The sequence below is a fragment of the Leptopilina heterotoma genome, unplaced genomic scaffold (assembly GCF_015476425.1).
Source record: "Leptopilina heterotoma isolate Lh14 unplaced genomic scaffold, ASM1547642v1 Lhet_361, whole genome shotgun sequence".
Taxonomy (NCBI): domain Eukaryota; kingdom Metazoa; phylum Arthropoda; class Insecta; order Hymenoptera; family Figitidae; genus Leptopilina; species Leptopilina heterotoma.
The window spans coordinates 685,491-703,954 of NW_025111042.1; the positions used below are offsets into that span (position 1 = coordinate 685,491).

The following is an 18,464-nucleotide window of genomic DNA, read 5'->3' on the forward strand; positions in this document are numbered from 1 at the left end:
ACCAAAATTAAATTCATTATCATTGGCGCTATTGGACAATATTGTTTTTCTCAGTGTAATTACAATTATTAATTCTCAATTTTTTTAAGATCCATTTTACTAAGATCATTATTAGGATCAAAAAACAAATTAAAATTATTGCAAGTCAAGAATTTTAATTTGTTTTTTGTCTCAATTTGATATTATTATAGAAAAACTGTGAGACTAAAGATAGCTTGAATATTGTTTATTTAAAATCCAATTAATAGATTCTTGAGAGTGGAACAACAAAAATTCATAAACAACGCAAACAAGTATATAGAAAGAATCAATTTTCATTCAAAAGAGGATTCTTTATTTTTTAACTGCGCGCGATAAATTGCAGAGGACAATTAATTTTTGCAAATAATCCGATTGTTAGTATTATCTTCTTAACGAGGGGAAAAAAAAGAAGAGTCCATAATAGAAAAATCGTGTAACAGCTCACAGAGGATATTATCCGCGTAAAAAATTTAATTTATATTATCAAGTTGAAGAGTGCAGTGAATTACTTCTACCTGGTTTCAACCAGAAGATGGATTCATTATATTATATATATATATAGTTGATTAAAAAAAAATTCACATAATGGGTATTAAAAGGCGAATATTTATATTCGAGACGCATTTACAAATAGAATTTATACAAAATGTAAATTTTATAGAACTTAACAAAATGCAGAAAATGTATAGAGTTACATATTGTAAAATGTGCGTATAGAATTACATTTGATATGTTGCGTACCCCTAATATGGTAATAATTCCTAATGTGATAACAAAGAGATTCTTATCTAAAGAAAAAAGCATAAGAGCAATTTTTGCACGTTGCTTATATGCATATATTATTATATTCGATATGCTTATGATTCAGGTGAATTTCTGCATATTGCGGACCGAGAATATTGAAACGAGGAAAGTGAGTTACGCTCGGGTACTTATTAGAAGGAAGCGGTATTCCTTTCGAGTGAATCCTGCGAATCTAGGGAGTTGTTGGAAAATTTGCTGCAAGATTCTGCGATATTCGAATATTCTCTGAGCTCTTGTCGAGAAATTATTAAATTAATGACTTTCAACGTGTAACTTTAAATGTTTTACAGGTAAAAAGTATTTATATCTTCATTTACTCCTCAGATCTCGAATCGACCTTAGGACGCAAAAATAGTCCTTTGACATCCCCTTAAAGATCATTTTCGCAGTTACTTATTGAAAGTATTTAGTTTTAGGCTTAAGAGGTCGAAAAAATCACAGTATCCACAAAAAATTGCATTTTAGTCTTAGTTTTATTAACGATCATAAATTAGTTTTTTACACATTTACAAGAATAGGCTCAACCTATTTTTTATATTTCCATTTATTTTTTTAAAAATTAAAATCTATAAAGCTAAAAGCTTAGCTTAGACAGAAATGATGAATTTTTGCTCAGAAGGTGCGGGCACCTGATAGTTGGCAGTGTAGGTACTGAACGAAGAGCTGAGAGGGATGACACTTCCGGGACTGTCTAATTGATATTGAACTTGAGCGAGGGGTTGGATTTCGACTTTTGGTGCTAATAGCCTCTCGGGTCTGGAGACTTCGAGTGGAAGTGGTGACGACACTGATACATCGAGTTTCGAGCCTGATGGTGAGACTTGTAATTTTTGAAGAGGCGCATAAGAATAGATTGGTCCACGAAGTGGTTCCACATTTTCCGCACGAATTTTAGCAAAGTACTTCATTGCTTCGACGTCCTCTCGACTGACATAACGAACGCGCTGAAGTCGTCCGTCAGGAAGGGCAACGAAGTACTGGCCAGATTTCTTCTGTTGCTCGTCGATTTCACCATCTTCACCCAATTCGTTCACCGAATTCACTGGTTCAGACTGAAAATAATGTGTTTCTTTATTTTATCTCCCAATTTTTGACAGAACAAAATTGTGATTTCATCAATTTTTGACGCTAATTCTTTAAGAAACCCTCGGGTCGTTCGTTCGGAAAACAAAACTTGACGACGTTAATTCTTCAGGAACCTTAACGGTTCCTGAAGAATTAGCGTCGTCAAGATTTGTTTTCGAAGCCGAAAGGAATAAAACAAAGTTTTTAGGTTCAAACAAAACTCTGGAAATGTTTAAAACTCCCTAGGTGAATAAAAAAACGGATTTAGTAACATTTAACGTTGATTTTTGGTTCAAAAAAAGTCTGGAAATGTTTTTAACTCCCTAGGTGAATAAAGAGACGAATTTAGTAACATTTAACGTTGTGTTTAGGTTCAAAACAACTCTGGAAATGTTTCTAACTCCCTAGGTGAATAAGGAACCAAATTTTAGTAACATTTAACGTTGTGTTTAGGTTCAAAACAACTCTGGAAATGTTTCTAACTCCCTAGGTGAATAAAGAGATGAATTTAGTAACATTTAACGTTGTGTTTAGGCTCAAAACAACTCTGGAAATGATTTTAACTCCCTAGGTGAATAAAGAAGTGAATTTAGTAACACTTTCGTCGTTAAAAGCTTCGAGTAATTTTAGCTTCAAGTATTTGACGCTATCTTGAGGCAGTGAGGCTAAACCGAAAATACTCCCAAAAATTGAAAAGCTAAATAGAAGAAAAGTGATAAGAGAAAGGTGATAATTAGTATAACTAACGTCATTAGTGATAAAATTTCAATTTCTCGAGACACTGTGTCAGGGACTTGGGAGAAAGAACAAAAATTTGGTACACGCCACGTGCTCAAGTGGCAATCGAAAGTAAACAGCGTTCTGAATACTAAAATTCGTGAGAGGGAATAAAAGTGCGTCTCAATGAGACGTTTAAACATTGCGCAAACAAACCCGAAAAGAAGATTTAAGAAACGGTTGATTCCACTCATAAAATCTTTGGGTCGAAACTTGGCAGAAAAGAGCGAAATATTTAACGGTATTGAGTGCTGTAGGTTAAACTGTTTTTGAATGGAGAAAGAAACACTATTTTCGACCTTGAGCATCTGGGAGTACTCGATGAGAATTTATTTTTTGTTGACTCGTCGCACTTACGTAATTTCTCGCCACAAGGAATACTGATTGTTTGCCTTATGTTTTTTTTATTTTCTTTCGCCTAAAATAGAGTCAATGTACTTGAAGGAAGTTCAATATCAAACTGTCGAGATTTGTTAACTTTTTGGTATTAATTAACCAACCATCAATACTAAATAATCAATACTAATAAGTTAAGTTAAGTTTAGATTAAATTAAGGTTAAGTTAAGTTTAGGTTAAGTTTAGTTTAGGTTAAGTTAAGGTTAAAGTTATAGGTTCGTTAAATAAAATTTACTGAATCAAAAATAAAGTTTGTTTGGCGACTTACCTCGGATTCAGTGAGGCCCTTCACGGTAGTAGGTTCTTCGAAGTCCGTGGTATTTGGAAATTCAGTCGTGGTGTACTCGGGTGGTCCGTATTTTTGTTGAGGCCCATTGTACTGCTTTTGGGCAGCCGATACTGCTCTGAATCTTTGTGGAGGTGCAAATTGTTGTTCGGATGTAATATAAGGATTCAGAGGAACAACCGGCGAACCGTATTGTTGTTGTGGAGCTGCGGCTGCAACTCCGTATTGGGTTTGAGGTGCCGCCGGTTGTCTGTACTGCTTTTGAGGAGCCGAAGGTGCTCCATACTGATTTTGAGGAGCATTTGGTGCTCCGTACTGATTTTGTGGAGCATTTGGAGCTCCATACTGATTCTGAGGAGCATTTGGGGCTCCGTACTGATTCTGTGGAGCAGCGGCTGGTAAATATTGCTTTTGTGGAGCCGAAGGAGATCCGTATTGGTTTTGTGGAGCCGAAGGAGCTCCGTATTGGTTTTGCGGAGCCGAAGGGGCTCCGTATTGGTTTTGTGGAGCCGAAGGTGGTCCGTACTGATTTTCCGGAGCCGAAGGGGGTCCGTACTGGTTCTGAGGTTCAGAGGGTGGTCCGTACTGTTGTTTAGGAGGTCCATAGGTGTTTTGAACTTGTTGCCTCTGAGGTAGGTTGAAGGCAGGACCGTCAGGTTTCCATCCTGAGGGAGCGTAGGGTGCGGATGGGTTTTGGGTGACTTCTTCCCTCTGTTGAGCCACGTAGTACCTTTGCCGATACACTGGTGGCTCAGCCGCGACCAAAACCACAAAAATACTCGAAATCAGGAACGTCTATTTGCAGAAAGAAAACAGAAAGTAAACATTTGTTATTAGGATTGGGACTTCGATCCAGACCAGAATGTTTATAGTTATAATATTGAGGATCTTGATCAAGAGTGTCAATTGAAGTAAAAAGTAAAACAAAAATTAGAACCGAGGCTAAAATTAAAACTGAAACCAAAATTAAAATTAAAAGTAGAGTTAAAACAAAAACCAAAATTGAAACTGTCACTAAAAAGAAAGTGCTAAATAAGAACTGATTCCGGTATTAAAAACAGATCCTGAGCACGATTTAGTAACAAAATTAGTACTTTCTTTTTACAGTGTAAAACTGAAACCGAAACTAAAACAAAACTGATAATGATACTAGAACCGAAACTAAAACAAAACTGATAATGATACTAGAACTGAAACTAAAACTATAACCGAAACAAAACTTTAAAAATCAATCTAGACTGAATAGAAAGTAACAATTTCTAACAGAAAATAGTCTTAACAATTGTCTATAGAAACTGTTAGCATCTAGATAGTCTGGATTAATTGTAAGAGTACAATATTCGAATTGTATTTACCCTCATGTTTTCGCTATCGTTTTGCCGATTGCTCTGAAGATACTGGATATTTGGGGACCAGTCACGGCTTTTATACACCTCGAGCGGAGGCGCGCTTTGCATGTTTAAACACCCCAACCAACCTGATGCTTCACGGATGACATTGGCCTCTTAAAAGCAATGAATCCTCTTTGGCAGCTATTTGCTCATCGTCCGGTCTCTTTACATTCGCTTTTGGCGTTGATTTGACCTTCTGAAAAACCGCACGAAAATCGTCGGCCCCTTCCCGGAATGGGCCTTTTTTCTTCTTTCATTGTTTATCAAAAATTCCTTTTTTATGTTCTTAATTTACTTCCTCTTATGTCTGTTCTTCTGCTTTTTTCAATGTTTATCAAGAATTTACCAATTTCTTCGTTATTTTTAATTCTCTTTCTCTTGTGTTTGTTCTTCTGATTTTTCTTTTTCTAATATTTTTTCTTCTTCTTCTTCTTTTTTCTTCTTTTAATGCTTTTACTTCTTTTTTTTCTTCTTATGCTTCTTCTTCTACTTCGACTATTTAAACAATCAAAGTAAATTTTTGAGAATCATAAAAAAATTAAGTAAATTTTATGATAATCATCAAAAATTAAGTAAAAATTTTATGACAATCATAAAAAATTTACCATTTTCTCTGCTATTCTCAGAATTTATTTTCCCTCACGTCTGTTGTAAATTGATAAAGGAATAAGCAAAATGTAATTTTTCCCATGCTCCCTCTCTCTCTCTCTCTAAGTATTTAATCCTTTTTCTATTAAAAATCATATTTCCGACAAAAGTCTATAATCAAGTATATACTGTTCATTGAATTCAGAATCGATTCTTGCGCGTATAAAGAAGTTTGTCTTCCTCTTGACTGATCAGTCTGATTTTCTTCACAAATGAGGATAAATTCTTTTTCCAATAATGGATAAGAGAAATGTGTGTGTGTATGTGTGTGTGTCTGTGCAGAAAAAGTGAGAGTACAAATATTATAATTTTGTACTTCTTCAAATCCCATTGTCTTGTGCTTTATTCCACTCGACGAGTATAATAAAATATCTCAACATTTTTCTTTATATATAAAATATAACTACTGTACTTCAGTATTATTATACAGTATATAATATAAATTTTATTCTATTATTATCGTCGTAAAAAGAAATTGGTAAATTTCAGCTGATTTCGGATCTTAAAATAACAGATCAAAGGATATCAATAAATTGAGACCAAAAATGCGTCAAAATTGTTGCGTTGCAACAATTTTGATGCGTTTTTTGTCTCAATTTATTGATATCCTTAGAAAAACTGTGACGTAGTAAATTAGTAATATTATAGTAATCATTACAATACTAAAAGTTATAAAAACTATTAAAAGAAGAAAGAACTGTTTAAAGAAGGTGCTAATTATTATTATTAAGGTGATAATTTTGTATTGGTATTATTATACAGTATTTGTTTGAAATCTATTTGCGGAATATTTAGTGAAAAAGAGGTGTATATATATATATAAAAATACTTAGTATTCTCGAGGAGAAAGTGAATTGTGCAGTCGATTACGTTATTTTAATTTTAGATCCCCGAGTCATAAATGAGAATGCATCCATACGTTTGAGTACCTTCGAACTCGATTTATACTCAATTTACGATTCCCAACGCGTGTCATTGTCTTGCGACGTAAACATTTCACGTTTAATAAATTCATTCGCTCCCAATCTGACCAGCATCCGAACAACAATACACAAAACTATTACAGAAATTTGCCTTCTGATGGTTTCTAGCATTAATCATCAAAGTCTAATTAGTTGTTTTCCGAAAATAGAAGGTGATAGTATATATATATATTTGCTATATTATGATTTTCGTTGCTAGTTTTCTAATACTCCACACTTTTATAAATAATTGAAATTTGATAAAATCTTTTCAAAATAATTGAAATTTTGTAAATTCTTTTTAAAAAACAATTAAAATTTTATAAAATTGAAAAATTGAAAAATTGAAAATGGTTGAAAATAGTTGAAAATAGTTGAAAAATAGTTGAAAAAGTCGTATAATATTCAAGGCATGTAAATACGCGTTTGATGGTATATTGCTGGATTTTAAATATCCATTGAATTCAATAAAAAGCCAGGTTTTTTTTAAACAATGAATTCAGAAAAGAATGATGATTGTATAAGTAAATTCAGCGTAGGGTTAGCATCCTCCCTTCATAGACGATTAATCCAGTTTACTCGCAGACGCCACCGAGTAGGGGGTCTCTTCCTAAGTCGTGAATCCGCACAACCGACCCCCGCGCTTAAATATATTCAATTACGAGTCTTCGAACTACCATGCTCACAGGTATTCTATACTAAATAAATAAATAAATGGCAAAAGACCAAGGAAAATTCTCGACAAATTTCACCCAAAATCTCAAATTGTATCAAAAAGTGATCTCTTATCTCCTACTGAAAAAATTATATCATCCATAAAACCATCATCCGGAACTTATCGCATGTATTCTTCTTGTTACGTTTTTAATTAAATTTTTTTTTCGTCGTTCACTGTAAACAATAAATCTTGCTTTCGGTCTGTTTTTTACTAAAACCGTTTGAATTAGAAGCATTTTTGACCTAATCTTAGCCTTGAGATGAGTATTATTTTTCGTCCTAATAAAGTTATTACTTAACTCATGGTCCGAATAAGCCTCGAAAGTATTATTTTAAAAGTCCTAAAGTTATGACCTAACATAGTTTTTAGATATAAAGAATGAATCCTACTTTCAGTCCAGTTCTGACTAAAACCGTTTTTAGACTTAGAACCATTTAGAACCATTTTTTACTAAAACCGTTTAGACTAGAAACATTTTTGACTCAAACCGTTTAGACTAGAACCATTTTTTATCAAAACCGTTTAGACTAGAACCTTTTTTTATCAAAACCGTTTAGACTAGAACCTTTTTTTGACTAAAACCGTTTAGACTAGAACCTTTTTTTACTAAGACCGTTTAGACTAGAACCATTTTTGACTCAAACCTTTTAGACTAGAACCACTTTTGACTGAATCTTAACCTCGAGAGTATTATTCAAAGTCCCAAAGTTAAATAAGTCTTTTAAAACAAAATCCTTGACCTATAGTTTTAAATTTATAAAAATAGGCCAGATTTCAATCACTTTTGATGCTTGAAAAAGAAAAAAGAAATAAAAACAGAAAAAGGAAAGAAAAAACAGTTTGGAACCGTTTAGGTTCCAAAATGTTTTTTCTTTCCTTTTTCTCAAACTTATTTGTATGGCAGTACTTCGCACTATATTCTAATAAAGACCACTTCAGGTGAACTTTACCGACTTGACAAAAATACCCGCAAATGACTCTTGGACTTTTAAATCATCGCATGATAAAAAAGAAAACGTGAATGTAAAGTTATAAGAAAAAAATATAAAGCAATCAGAAGGAGGAGAATAAAAAAAAAGGAGAGAGTGAAAGAGAGAGAGAGAGAAAGAGAGTTAAGCCTGCAGGCTGCAGACAGTGGCAATGCTGGGCACTGCCAACATGGCAAATGCAAGCCCAGAAGGGAGACAGACATCTCACCCTTCTTTTGTCCCCGGTCTCTGCCCGATATTGAAATGGAGTCATTTGAGTGTGAATAATTTGCTTTGGCGAAGCCTTCTCCTTCCCCGCCTCTCCCCTTCTCACTCACTCACTCACTCTCTCTCTCTCTCTCTCTCTCTATTTCTCCTCTATATATACCTATCGCTTTTCTCCTATCCGATCATTTTAGGATTCGTCGAGCACACCAAACATTTGGGGCGATTCTCCGATATCGAAAATTGTTATATATATATGTCAAATATATGAAGATAAAAAATTTTTTTGAAAACTAAAAAATTGTGCTAAAAAGTAAATGGTAGAACACTCTTTACTATAACTCACTATTCTTTACTATTCCATACTTTACTACTACTCTTTTCGAATACTTTCGAAATCCTAATCTTTTCCAAAATTTAAACAAATCCAAAAGAGTCAGAAAAATGGGTGCGAATCTTAGATAAAAAATATTTGATTTTTAACCGCATTAAGAAACACAATCGAAAGGATAATATTAACTTTTGTTTTATATAAAATTGAATTTGCAGAATTTTTGAATTACTACTTCTCGAATGCGAATTTAATTTAAGTGCGATGAATTTAAAACGCACCCCGTTTGGTGGTTTCTCAAACTGCTGATAGGTATTAGCCCCCTGGGAGTCCGAAACCCAGCCAAAACTGTTTGGCAACCAGTTGAATGTACCTACCACTACTCCCAGAAGACTCATCGTTTTGTATATAAGCCGTAAACGAATTAGGGAATTTGCGTTGAGTTCTGGGAATTACCCTTTGACTTGCAATCCATTTGCAACAAAGTCCAGGGTGCTGGTTATAAATGATATATACCTATACACGTAATTAAGTTCTGTACTGATTATTTAGTTTTGTCGCAATTGCTACTATGATGAAAACTATCGATGTTGTACAATTATAATTATTGTCTTTTCCAACATCTACTACAAATTTTCTAAATTAGAAACTGATTTCGGTTATAAAACAGAACCAAATTACGACTTAAAAAGAAAGGTACTAATTTATTACTAATTTTGGTACCAAATTAGTACCAATTGTGGTACCAAATTAGTACCAATGGTGGTACCAAATTTGTACCAATAATTTCGGTACTAAATTAGTAACTATATTTTTACAGCGCAAGTATTTTTGATGAAAAAATCGGTATTAGGAAGGAATGAAGAAGAGAATGGAAAATAGAAAAGAATATAAATTTCGACTATACAGGATAATCTGAAATAGGAAAGTAAAAAAGAATGTTTTGATGTGGGATTGATGGGACAAAATGTGATGTAGATTCGCAACTCTATCGGCGGTGCTGTACTGCACTGAACTGACAGTAGGTGTGGATGGGTACCGTCAGTCAATGTTTGCACGTTTAACCAACCATGCAAAGGCACAAAGTTTGCTCGAGATATTAGCGCACGTCGAAGTTCGACCCTATCCACCACTCGTTTAATCACTTTCCACCGCTTTCCTGCTTCAGCCCCATATTCGCAAACTCGACACAATATAAAGTCTCATCATCGCGAATACACCAGTTGTCGTGTTCTTTAAGTTCCTTATTCTCAATTCTGTTATTTAAATCAAAGTACCGTGTCACAAATATCAGCTCTAATTTCTAGCTCTTCTTAAAGATTTAACTTTAAATGTTTTTAGTTACTTTTGGTTTTAAGATGTGAACAGTTGCAACCGTTTACATCTAAAAACCAAAAGTGATTGAAAAGTACATTTTTAAATTTTGAACTGCTAGGGCATAACCGAGGTCATAATGTTGGGACTTAAGATAGTACCCTAAAGACTAAAATTCAATCAAAGATATGGTACTAATGTTGTTACATCACTAGAAATATAAGAGTAAAGGCTAAATTCATTCGAATCATCATATAGTCACCCATATATTTTAATTCTTTAAACGAAGTAAGGATTGAAGAAATATAAACAGTTTGTTATACATAGTAAAAAGTGGGCTGAAAGTATAAGATTTATTTTCTAAAGTGTATGTAATATAATGAGAACAAGTGCGCAGTATCAGCGCAAGGCACTTTTGAACTAAAATTAACTTCACCTTTATACGCATGTACGACTTGGAGTTATGTCACGCATTTACCATGTCACAAACCCTTACGATCATAATCCTTGCGGAGAAACTAGGCATGCATGATCGTACGTCAGATATTTATCATATATACATATACGAGAGAAAAATAAAACTCTCATGCAGCTATACTCTTATAGTTATATTTAATCTCTTTTCCGATTTTAAAAATTTTTAAATTCCCTCGCAAAGTTGGCGTCGATTAGCGTCAAAAACTATTTTCTAGAATTATTGATGTCACTATATACACAATTCTTCTTATATCAATAAATTTTTACTTTTGATTCACATTTTTGAGTATCAATTCGAATTTACTGAAAAATAACTGAAAAATTAAGAGAAAATATACTTTTTATAAATATAGTTATAGAAGAAAATACATCTTTTATGAAATCTTGCAGGTTTATATTTAAGTAAGCAAGGCACGTAACTTGCGCTTTACGAGCTATAAAACTTGAGTGACGCTTCGATACGTGAATGGAAGGAATATTTGAATATCTGTGCGCGCTCGGCTTTTCCGAATGGCTATAAGGAATGAGAGAATATATATTTCGTACACAGCAATTACTCGCAGTCTGAAGAGCAGGAAGTCAATCAAATCTTAATTCGAAATTAAATGCCGAATCATATAAAATTTATCTCCGGGCAAATGATAAACACAACAAATATATATTGATTCCACAACAATTTAAAAATATACAAAATTTATTGCTACAAAAGGCGAACATTAGGACCTTTTGAACCAATTAGGTTCGAAAAATTTTATGAGAATTTGGCCCTAAAGATTTGACTAAAAACCAAATTTAAAAATGGAGGCTCCCGGATCTTAAAAGGGCACATACAGCATTGATTTTAAATATATGAGTAGCACTTTTAAGATCCGGAACCTCAAATATTTAAAATAATTTTAAAATAAAAAAAATGGTTTTTGTAATAAGAATTTAAAAGTTTAGCCTTGAATTGCATAAAGTATAATATTATCATTATATCAAAAGGTATATACGGCGAAATCAAAAAGGAAACTTTGGGACGTAAACGGAGCTTGCATTTTGCTTGAGAGTATATAGGAAATATATATCTATATGCGGCAAAAGGGGTTTTGGGGTCGAGGAGAAGAGAGGATAGAGTCTCTGCAAGTCTCGGTGAAACTTGCAAAAGTACATCGCGGCTCAAGAGGCCGGAAGTAATCGCGCGAGAGCTCACCGTGTTGCGGGTCCGCTCGCCCGTAACGCGATCGTCGTTATTTAGTGGGTGGCAAAACTTGCGTGCGTCCCGGCCCACTTGGAAAATTCCTCATATATTCCCCCGACAAAGTCAAAACTCTCGATCATTTTAATTGGCCCCATCATCATATTATTATAATACTTGCGCATATGTTATCTTCAAATGCATTATCATCATCATTACACGGAGAGACCGAGATTACTAATTTTTGTATAAAATCACACTAGAATTTACTATTTTCACATTGCAACCACCGGAAATAAGGGGACTTTTTGTATTTTTTACTATTTTCTACACTAAGTCACTAATCCCGACAAATGTTCACCAAATTAGCAAAGTTTCTTACTATTTCGTCCAATAGTTCCAAACAACTGTAGTAAACTCAGAAGCATTGTGTACGTAAAATTACTATAGTCGTTTGTAAATGCAGAAAGAAAGAGTGAAAGAAAAAATACGGATTTTTGTCGCCAGTTTCCCGTCAATTCTTGACTAATGGAGGTAAACTGGAAGGATTTTTGCATACACAGACACACACACACTTATATATTTGTTGGATAAATATTTGAAGACACACACATGTTTATTTCACTTATATGTATAGACGCGGTTAATTAATACACTAATACACAACTGCACGCACGACAACGAATTTCACTGAAAGTATACATCTTTGTTTCCTTATATATTGAATGATGAAAATTTACAGCACTTACGAGAAAGCAGTTTACTTTTAACAACTTATTATAAGACATAGTTCTTGAGACAGGAATAAATGCAAAATTTATCAATTTATAATGGTCAATTTCTGAGATAACGAACGACCTACGTTTCACTTTATATTTAATTATTGTAGATAATATCCAAATTTATTTTACATACGCGAAACATAGTCACTGTCAATGATCGGATGGCATCGGCTCATTTACGGAGATTGACGAAGTTAGCAACCAATAGAAATGCAGGCGCCATATGACTGCACTCGCTAGCCACACTTGCTCACCAAAAATTACTACAGTGGATAGTAGGTTTTAGTGGAAAATGTTTTCATTTGTCAGATTTTGTCTAATTAAATTAGAGAAAACTATAATCAATTTTTGCTACATTTACAACTCTTACACAAAATATTAAAACTTGCTATTTCAATGTAGCAAATTTATCTATTTCTTTTGTAAATTTATCTAATTCTGTAGCACATTATGCTAAAAGTCTCCTTATTTCCGGTCATTGCAACCATTTTTAGTAATTTTTACGAATGTGGGTCTCTCCGTGTATCATCAAAAAATTCCAATATTGTGCGCGAAAAATGATTTCTAATACTGTTCGCACCAAGATGAATTTAAAAATTGTTAAAAATCTGGATTCAAAATTGAGTCGCGTATGCTGTAGCATACGCGACTCAATTTTAAATCCAGATTTTTAATCTGCGAATACTGTAGCATATACTATTAAATTTTAAATCCAGATTTTTAATCTGACGCGTATGCTAAATCCGGATTCAAAATTGAATAAGCGTATGCTATGTACCTAATTTTGAATCCAGATTATTTAAGTTTTGGTGATTTTTAGGTTCTGCTTTTGGGGTGGTTTTAAGATGTTTACGTTTATGTGCCTATTTTTAGGTGATTCTTACGTTTGGCTTCCAACTTTTTGATATCATACTATCAAAAATATAATTTTTGATATTATATTACCGCATTATGTTGTTAAGTATTATACTTTTAGGCATTATGTTATAACAGCATATACCTATAGGTATTATAATTTTGGACATTACACTTTTAGGCATTAATGCTTTTGGCCATTATACTGTTAGGCTTCAGGCTTTAATGCTTTTAGAGGAGCATTAATGCTGTTAGAGGAGCAGTAATAGCACAACTTTTCTACAGATGGAATATAATAAAATTTATTAAGAGAAACAAAAAAGCAAGTCGGGAAATTGTGACGGGCAAATGGTAGCGGCGGTTCAATTTGATTGAGTCGTGCATAAGAAGATTTACTGTGGAGTTCGTTGGAGCGTTTGTTGGCAAAGAGGATTGGGGGTGAGTTAAATTTGCGGAATGGGCACGGGACGAACGGTGGAAAATGACGAGATGAAGTGATGACAGAGGTGGAAGAGAGACAAGGAGGGCTTCGCTTGTAGGTCTTGTTAGATGAGAGAACGAGAAAGAGAGAGAGAGAGAGAGAGAGAGAGAGAGAGAGAGAGAGAGAGAGAGAGAGAGAGAGAGAGAGAGAAGAGAGTTGCAAATGAATCGCATAATATTACCTTCCAGCAACATATATAGCGTAGTGAGCTGCTTATATACCCGTACGGCTCGTTGCTTCCTCGCTATGATGGAATTGCTAACATTTCCTGCTCCTTCGCACTTTACACTCCACCCATCCGTTTCTCTAATTCTTAAGTGAGAAAAGCTTCTTTTTGCTGTTAGTTTATCTTTTATGATAATTAGTTTTACAAACTTTTGTATATGTAGTCTTTATTATTGTCTTCTGGTATAGACTCATCCTAACTATGTGCTTCTTTTTCTTCTTTTGCTTCTTCTTCTTCTTTTGCCACTTCTTCTTCTTCTTCTTCTTCTTCCTAACTATGTACTGTTTGTTGTCTTCTGTTGTATTCTCCTAACTGATGTTTATTATCTTTTGTTGTATGTTAACCATGCTGTTTGATATCTTTTGGGGTACTGTTAACTATTGTTTATGATCTTCTGCTGTGCAATGTTATAACTGCTGTTTATTATCTTCAGCTATATGATAACTATAGTGTTTACCATCTTCTACTGTATCTCAAATTGTCCGCAAACTATAGTCAAAGCCAGAATTTAAAAGATAAGTAACTTTTTTGGTATTCTGTTAAATACCCAATCATCAGAAATCTTTAAAATCTTCCTTTTTTGATGACCTTTTAGTTACATCATTAAGAAGCATTAAAATTCCGTCGTTAATTTTGACAACTGTCGAATGAAAATTTAAAACAAAAAAACTACGCGACTATAATATAATACACACAAAAGAGCATAATATCTACTATATACTATTAACGATGGGATTTTTTTATTCCTGGTTTTTCGATCGTTTATTCCTTTTCTGCATTGAAAGTTGTATGAATAGCCGTTACTAACGCATCATGGCTGCGCTCATTGTCGACTCCTGGCTTTCTAGTCGAGTTAAAAATGATAATCGCGAGGGGTGCGAGGTGTCACGGTGGAACAGCCCCATAATGCAGCACGAGATCCACCTATTGGTGTCGGCCTCCGATAGCTTTACATCTGTGTAGAGATATATCTACATTACACATGTGCGAATGCCTATATGTGTAACATGATTGCATATGTGTGTAACATACTCTATCCATTTATGTCTACACCTATATTCGCATTTATGTCTACACCTCTATTCATTTGTCTACACCTATTTTCATTTATTTACACCATCCTTAAATGCATTATCCATTTATGTATTATCTGTTTAGGTATGTACCCTATATGTGTATAATAAGCCCCTACGCACATGTACATTACACATGTGCGAATGTACATTTCTAGACGTAGCAATTACACATGTACTGTATATATATCACAATTGAGACAAAAAGCGAATCAAAAGTGTTGCATCATTTTGATTCGTTTTTTGTCTCAATTTGATATCTTTAGAAGAACTGATAGGATTTAATGTATACATATAGATGTGTAGTGTTATAAGGTTCCATATGTGCATATGTGTAATGCTATTGGTTGTACATGCGTGAATATGTATATATAAAAGGGAAAGATGCGATGACAGTCGGCATCAAGGGACCGGCCCCCCTGTAAAACACATTTGCCATTATTATTGTTTGACATTAGCAACCCTAATAATGGCGGAACATTTTGTATATGTTCGGCGGTCTAACTCTGGGAGTATGGTTTTCGCGTTTCATGTACGCGACGATGACGACTATTCATTTTTGGGGTAACACCATATAATCTTTAGTGCTATATACGAGAGGTCCTCTCGTTTTGTCGTAACATCTGTATCATCATTTCATTCGACATAAGTACGCATCTGGCACGGGAAACTCGTATTATTACATGCTCTTTCGTTATGCTTCTTAACTTTAAAAGTGACTATGATACACTCTAGCGTTAATAATTTATCACTCCTAACAGGATAACTAATAGTTGATCGCCGCACCTCTCGATATAAACTGTCTGATAAATTTATTATCACATGTTGTATCTCATGCGGGCGCCATTTAAACAACTTATCAAGTTTTATATGCTTCGCGCAACTATATTCCAAATTCCAAAAAACAGCTGCTGTTTTTTGGAATTCGGAATATTGCAATCACTCTCAAGAATGATTCATGTAGTCAAAAATGAATGTTAACGATTCTAATGTTTAAAAGATTCAACTCAAAAGTGCGGAGGCTGAAATATAAGATCTATATGTCTTACAGTGAAGTTATAGTTTTAACTTTAAGAAAACTTTCAGTAGGAATAAATTTTAAATCATTTAAAATAAGAATATCGTTCAGTTTAGAGAGATTGTTCGCCTTTTAATAAACAAAGTCACGATCCTTGAGTATAAATGCTCGTTTAAAGAAAATAATAAGAACATACTTGAAAGAATAATCGCGTGTACTCGATCAGCATGCACCGCGCGCACTTTTAAATATACAAACGAGCAGTTCACTTCCGTTAGATGCTTCAAAATTCGACAATAGCCGAACAGTTGTTCCCTTTGACTCTCATTTAAGGTATACACTGTATTTTTTGTTGCACCATTCGGTTAAATTTGAAGCATTGTTTCTAAAAGCTCATTATTCTCGTTTCAAGTGCGCGTATACACTCGACTTAAATTGTGACCGCGCATTAGAAAAAGAAACGACAGTTATTGAGTTGACCCTATCGCACGCGAATTTTCAATGCGGTTTTTATGTCTCATTAAATCCATTTTCTTAGTATTGTACTATCCTAACTACTTATACTATACTTATACTATAACAATATAATACTTATATACTTTCAAATATATACGCGCAGGGTATACGGCCCCTTATTAAAATTTCTTAAAATATGTATTTTGGGTCAAAATCTTCGAAACAAAAGTTGTTAGGCCTAAAAAATGTATTAAAATTAAGATTCTTTTAACATCTATTGTTTCGAGTCTTTTGACCCGAAATGCTTATTTTAAGAAATATTTAAGGGGTTCTGTTCTTTTGACACATGTATTGCGTTTATAGGAATGTACTTCATACCAGAGAAGTTTATATTATTATTATTCAAGTTCAGTTCATTCTTATTTGAGTTTACTTATTAACACATTAGGGAGTTTACTGAATAGCGCGCATGCCACATGTATGGAGTTTAAAGAAATTTTCAATACTAAGAGAATAAGTTTAAATTCGGTAGCTATATGCTACAATATGTGCAATTAACTGGCTATTGTTCTAATTATATAGAATTACTTCAGGTGAAACAAAGTATTATCGTCAAGGGCTCGTGGCATTTATTTGCCGCTGTTCATTACACGGTTCACAGATTTTTTTATTTTTCGTCGACGGTTGACTTTTGTAGCGACATAATTTCTTTCTTTCAGATTTGTGGCACGTGCGCGCAATTCTAACCTTAGACCTAATTTTCGCTTTATTAATAAAGCAAAAATTAGGTCTTATACCTAATTTTCGCTTTATTATAATAAAGCGAAAATTATGTTTAAGGCTAAGGTTATGTAAATCATAATTTTAAAATTAGGATTTAGGCCACAGTCCAATGGCAGCAATACCAAAACGCAAAACAAAAAAGCTAAAATTAGGCCTAAGATCCTTAGGCCTAGAGATTTTTGTTTACGCGATTATCGGTTCGGAAAGAACAGTCTGGTGATGAAGACAATAGTTAAAAAAAGTGCGGAAAAAAAATTCTTGGTATATCGTGTATAGATATAGTTTTTAAAGGTTTTGAAATCGAGAAGGAGAGTATGGAGTTCCGCCATCACGGTCGAACGAGCGCGCATCGCGGTTGGTGGATATAATATGCTGGACCGGGAAGATGCGAGATTTTAGGACAAGGGATGTGCGAGGCAGAGGGAGCGAGATGAGAGAATGGGAGGATGGTACACGCGATTCCCCTCCACAATTCAATGGGGGAAGAGAGAAAGATCTCACTCGCCACACAGCTGGCACTGCCTTCTGACACCGGAGACTGCGACCTGACATCGAATCTCGTTCAAATGGCCCGCAAAACGTTTATTAAGAATATTTTTAAATATCGGCTTTTTAATGCTTACCAGCATTAAAAAGCCGATACTTAAAAATATTCTTTGCTTTAATATAAACCAAATAATTATTTTTAAAGTTGCGCGAGTAGCATTAAAATTAAAACGAGAAAATAAGAGGCGCCCCTTTTGAAACTCGGTAATCGTCAGGATACACACTTTACGGAAGATTACAGTTTATAAGCGCGAGAAACAGCCTCTCTCTCTCTCTCTCTCTCTCTCTCTCTCTCTCTCTCTCTCTCTCTCTCTCTCTCTCTCTCTCTCTCTCTCTCTCTCTCTCTCTCTCTCTCTTGGGAAAAGTGCAACTGTAAGCGAATTTGTACAATTTGCGAGAGCAGTATTGCATGTGACATGTACACAAGGGGTTGGCTGCGGAAGATGTAGACATTCAGACTGGAAGAGACTCGTTCCGCGGATGAAGTAGACGAAGGCAGAACTTGCTTCTCAAGTTGTCGGGGATGCGATGGTTTTAATTGCTGCTTAAGACACCCTCGTCGCGTTAACCTCATCCGCGATTTCCTCTTGCGGGTGTGTATCTCTCGTGTCGCGTCGGCCTATAGTACACTCGCGCAAGAGGAAATCGCGAGGAAAAGGAGTGAAGCGACTTTGCTGTACGTG

The 18,464-nt window shown here is 34.4% G+C and overlaps 2 protein-coding genes across 2 annotated transcripts in view; one reads left to right on the plus strand and one right to left on the minus strand.

Moving 5' to 3' along the window:
- The window catches only part of LOC122505636 (paired box protein Pax-6-like), a 233,798-nt gene that overhangs the window by 207,374 nt on the left and 7,960 nt on the right, over positions 1 to 18,464 (plus strand). The window lies entirely within an intron of this gene.
- Positions 1,280 to 4,834, minus strand: LOC122505637 (pro-resilin-like). Its single transcript, XM_043617391.1, has 3 exons — positions 4,706 to 4,834; positions 3,333 to 4,145; positions 1,280 to 1,877 (listed from the first exon to the last, which is right to left on the minus strand). The coding sequence occupies exons 1-3, from the start codon at positions 4,805 to 4,807 to the stop codon at positions 1,413 to 1,415; spliced, it is 1,380 nt and encodes a 459-aa protein (XP_043473326.1). The 5' UTR covers positions 4,808 to 4,834; the 3' UTR covers positions 1,280 to 1,412.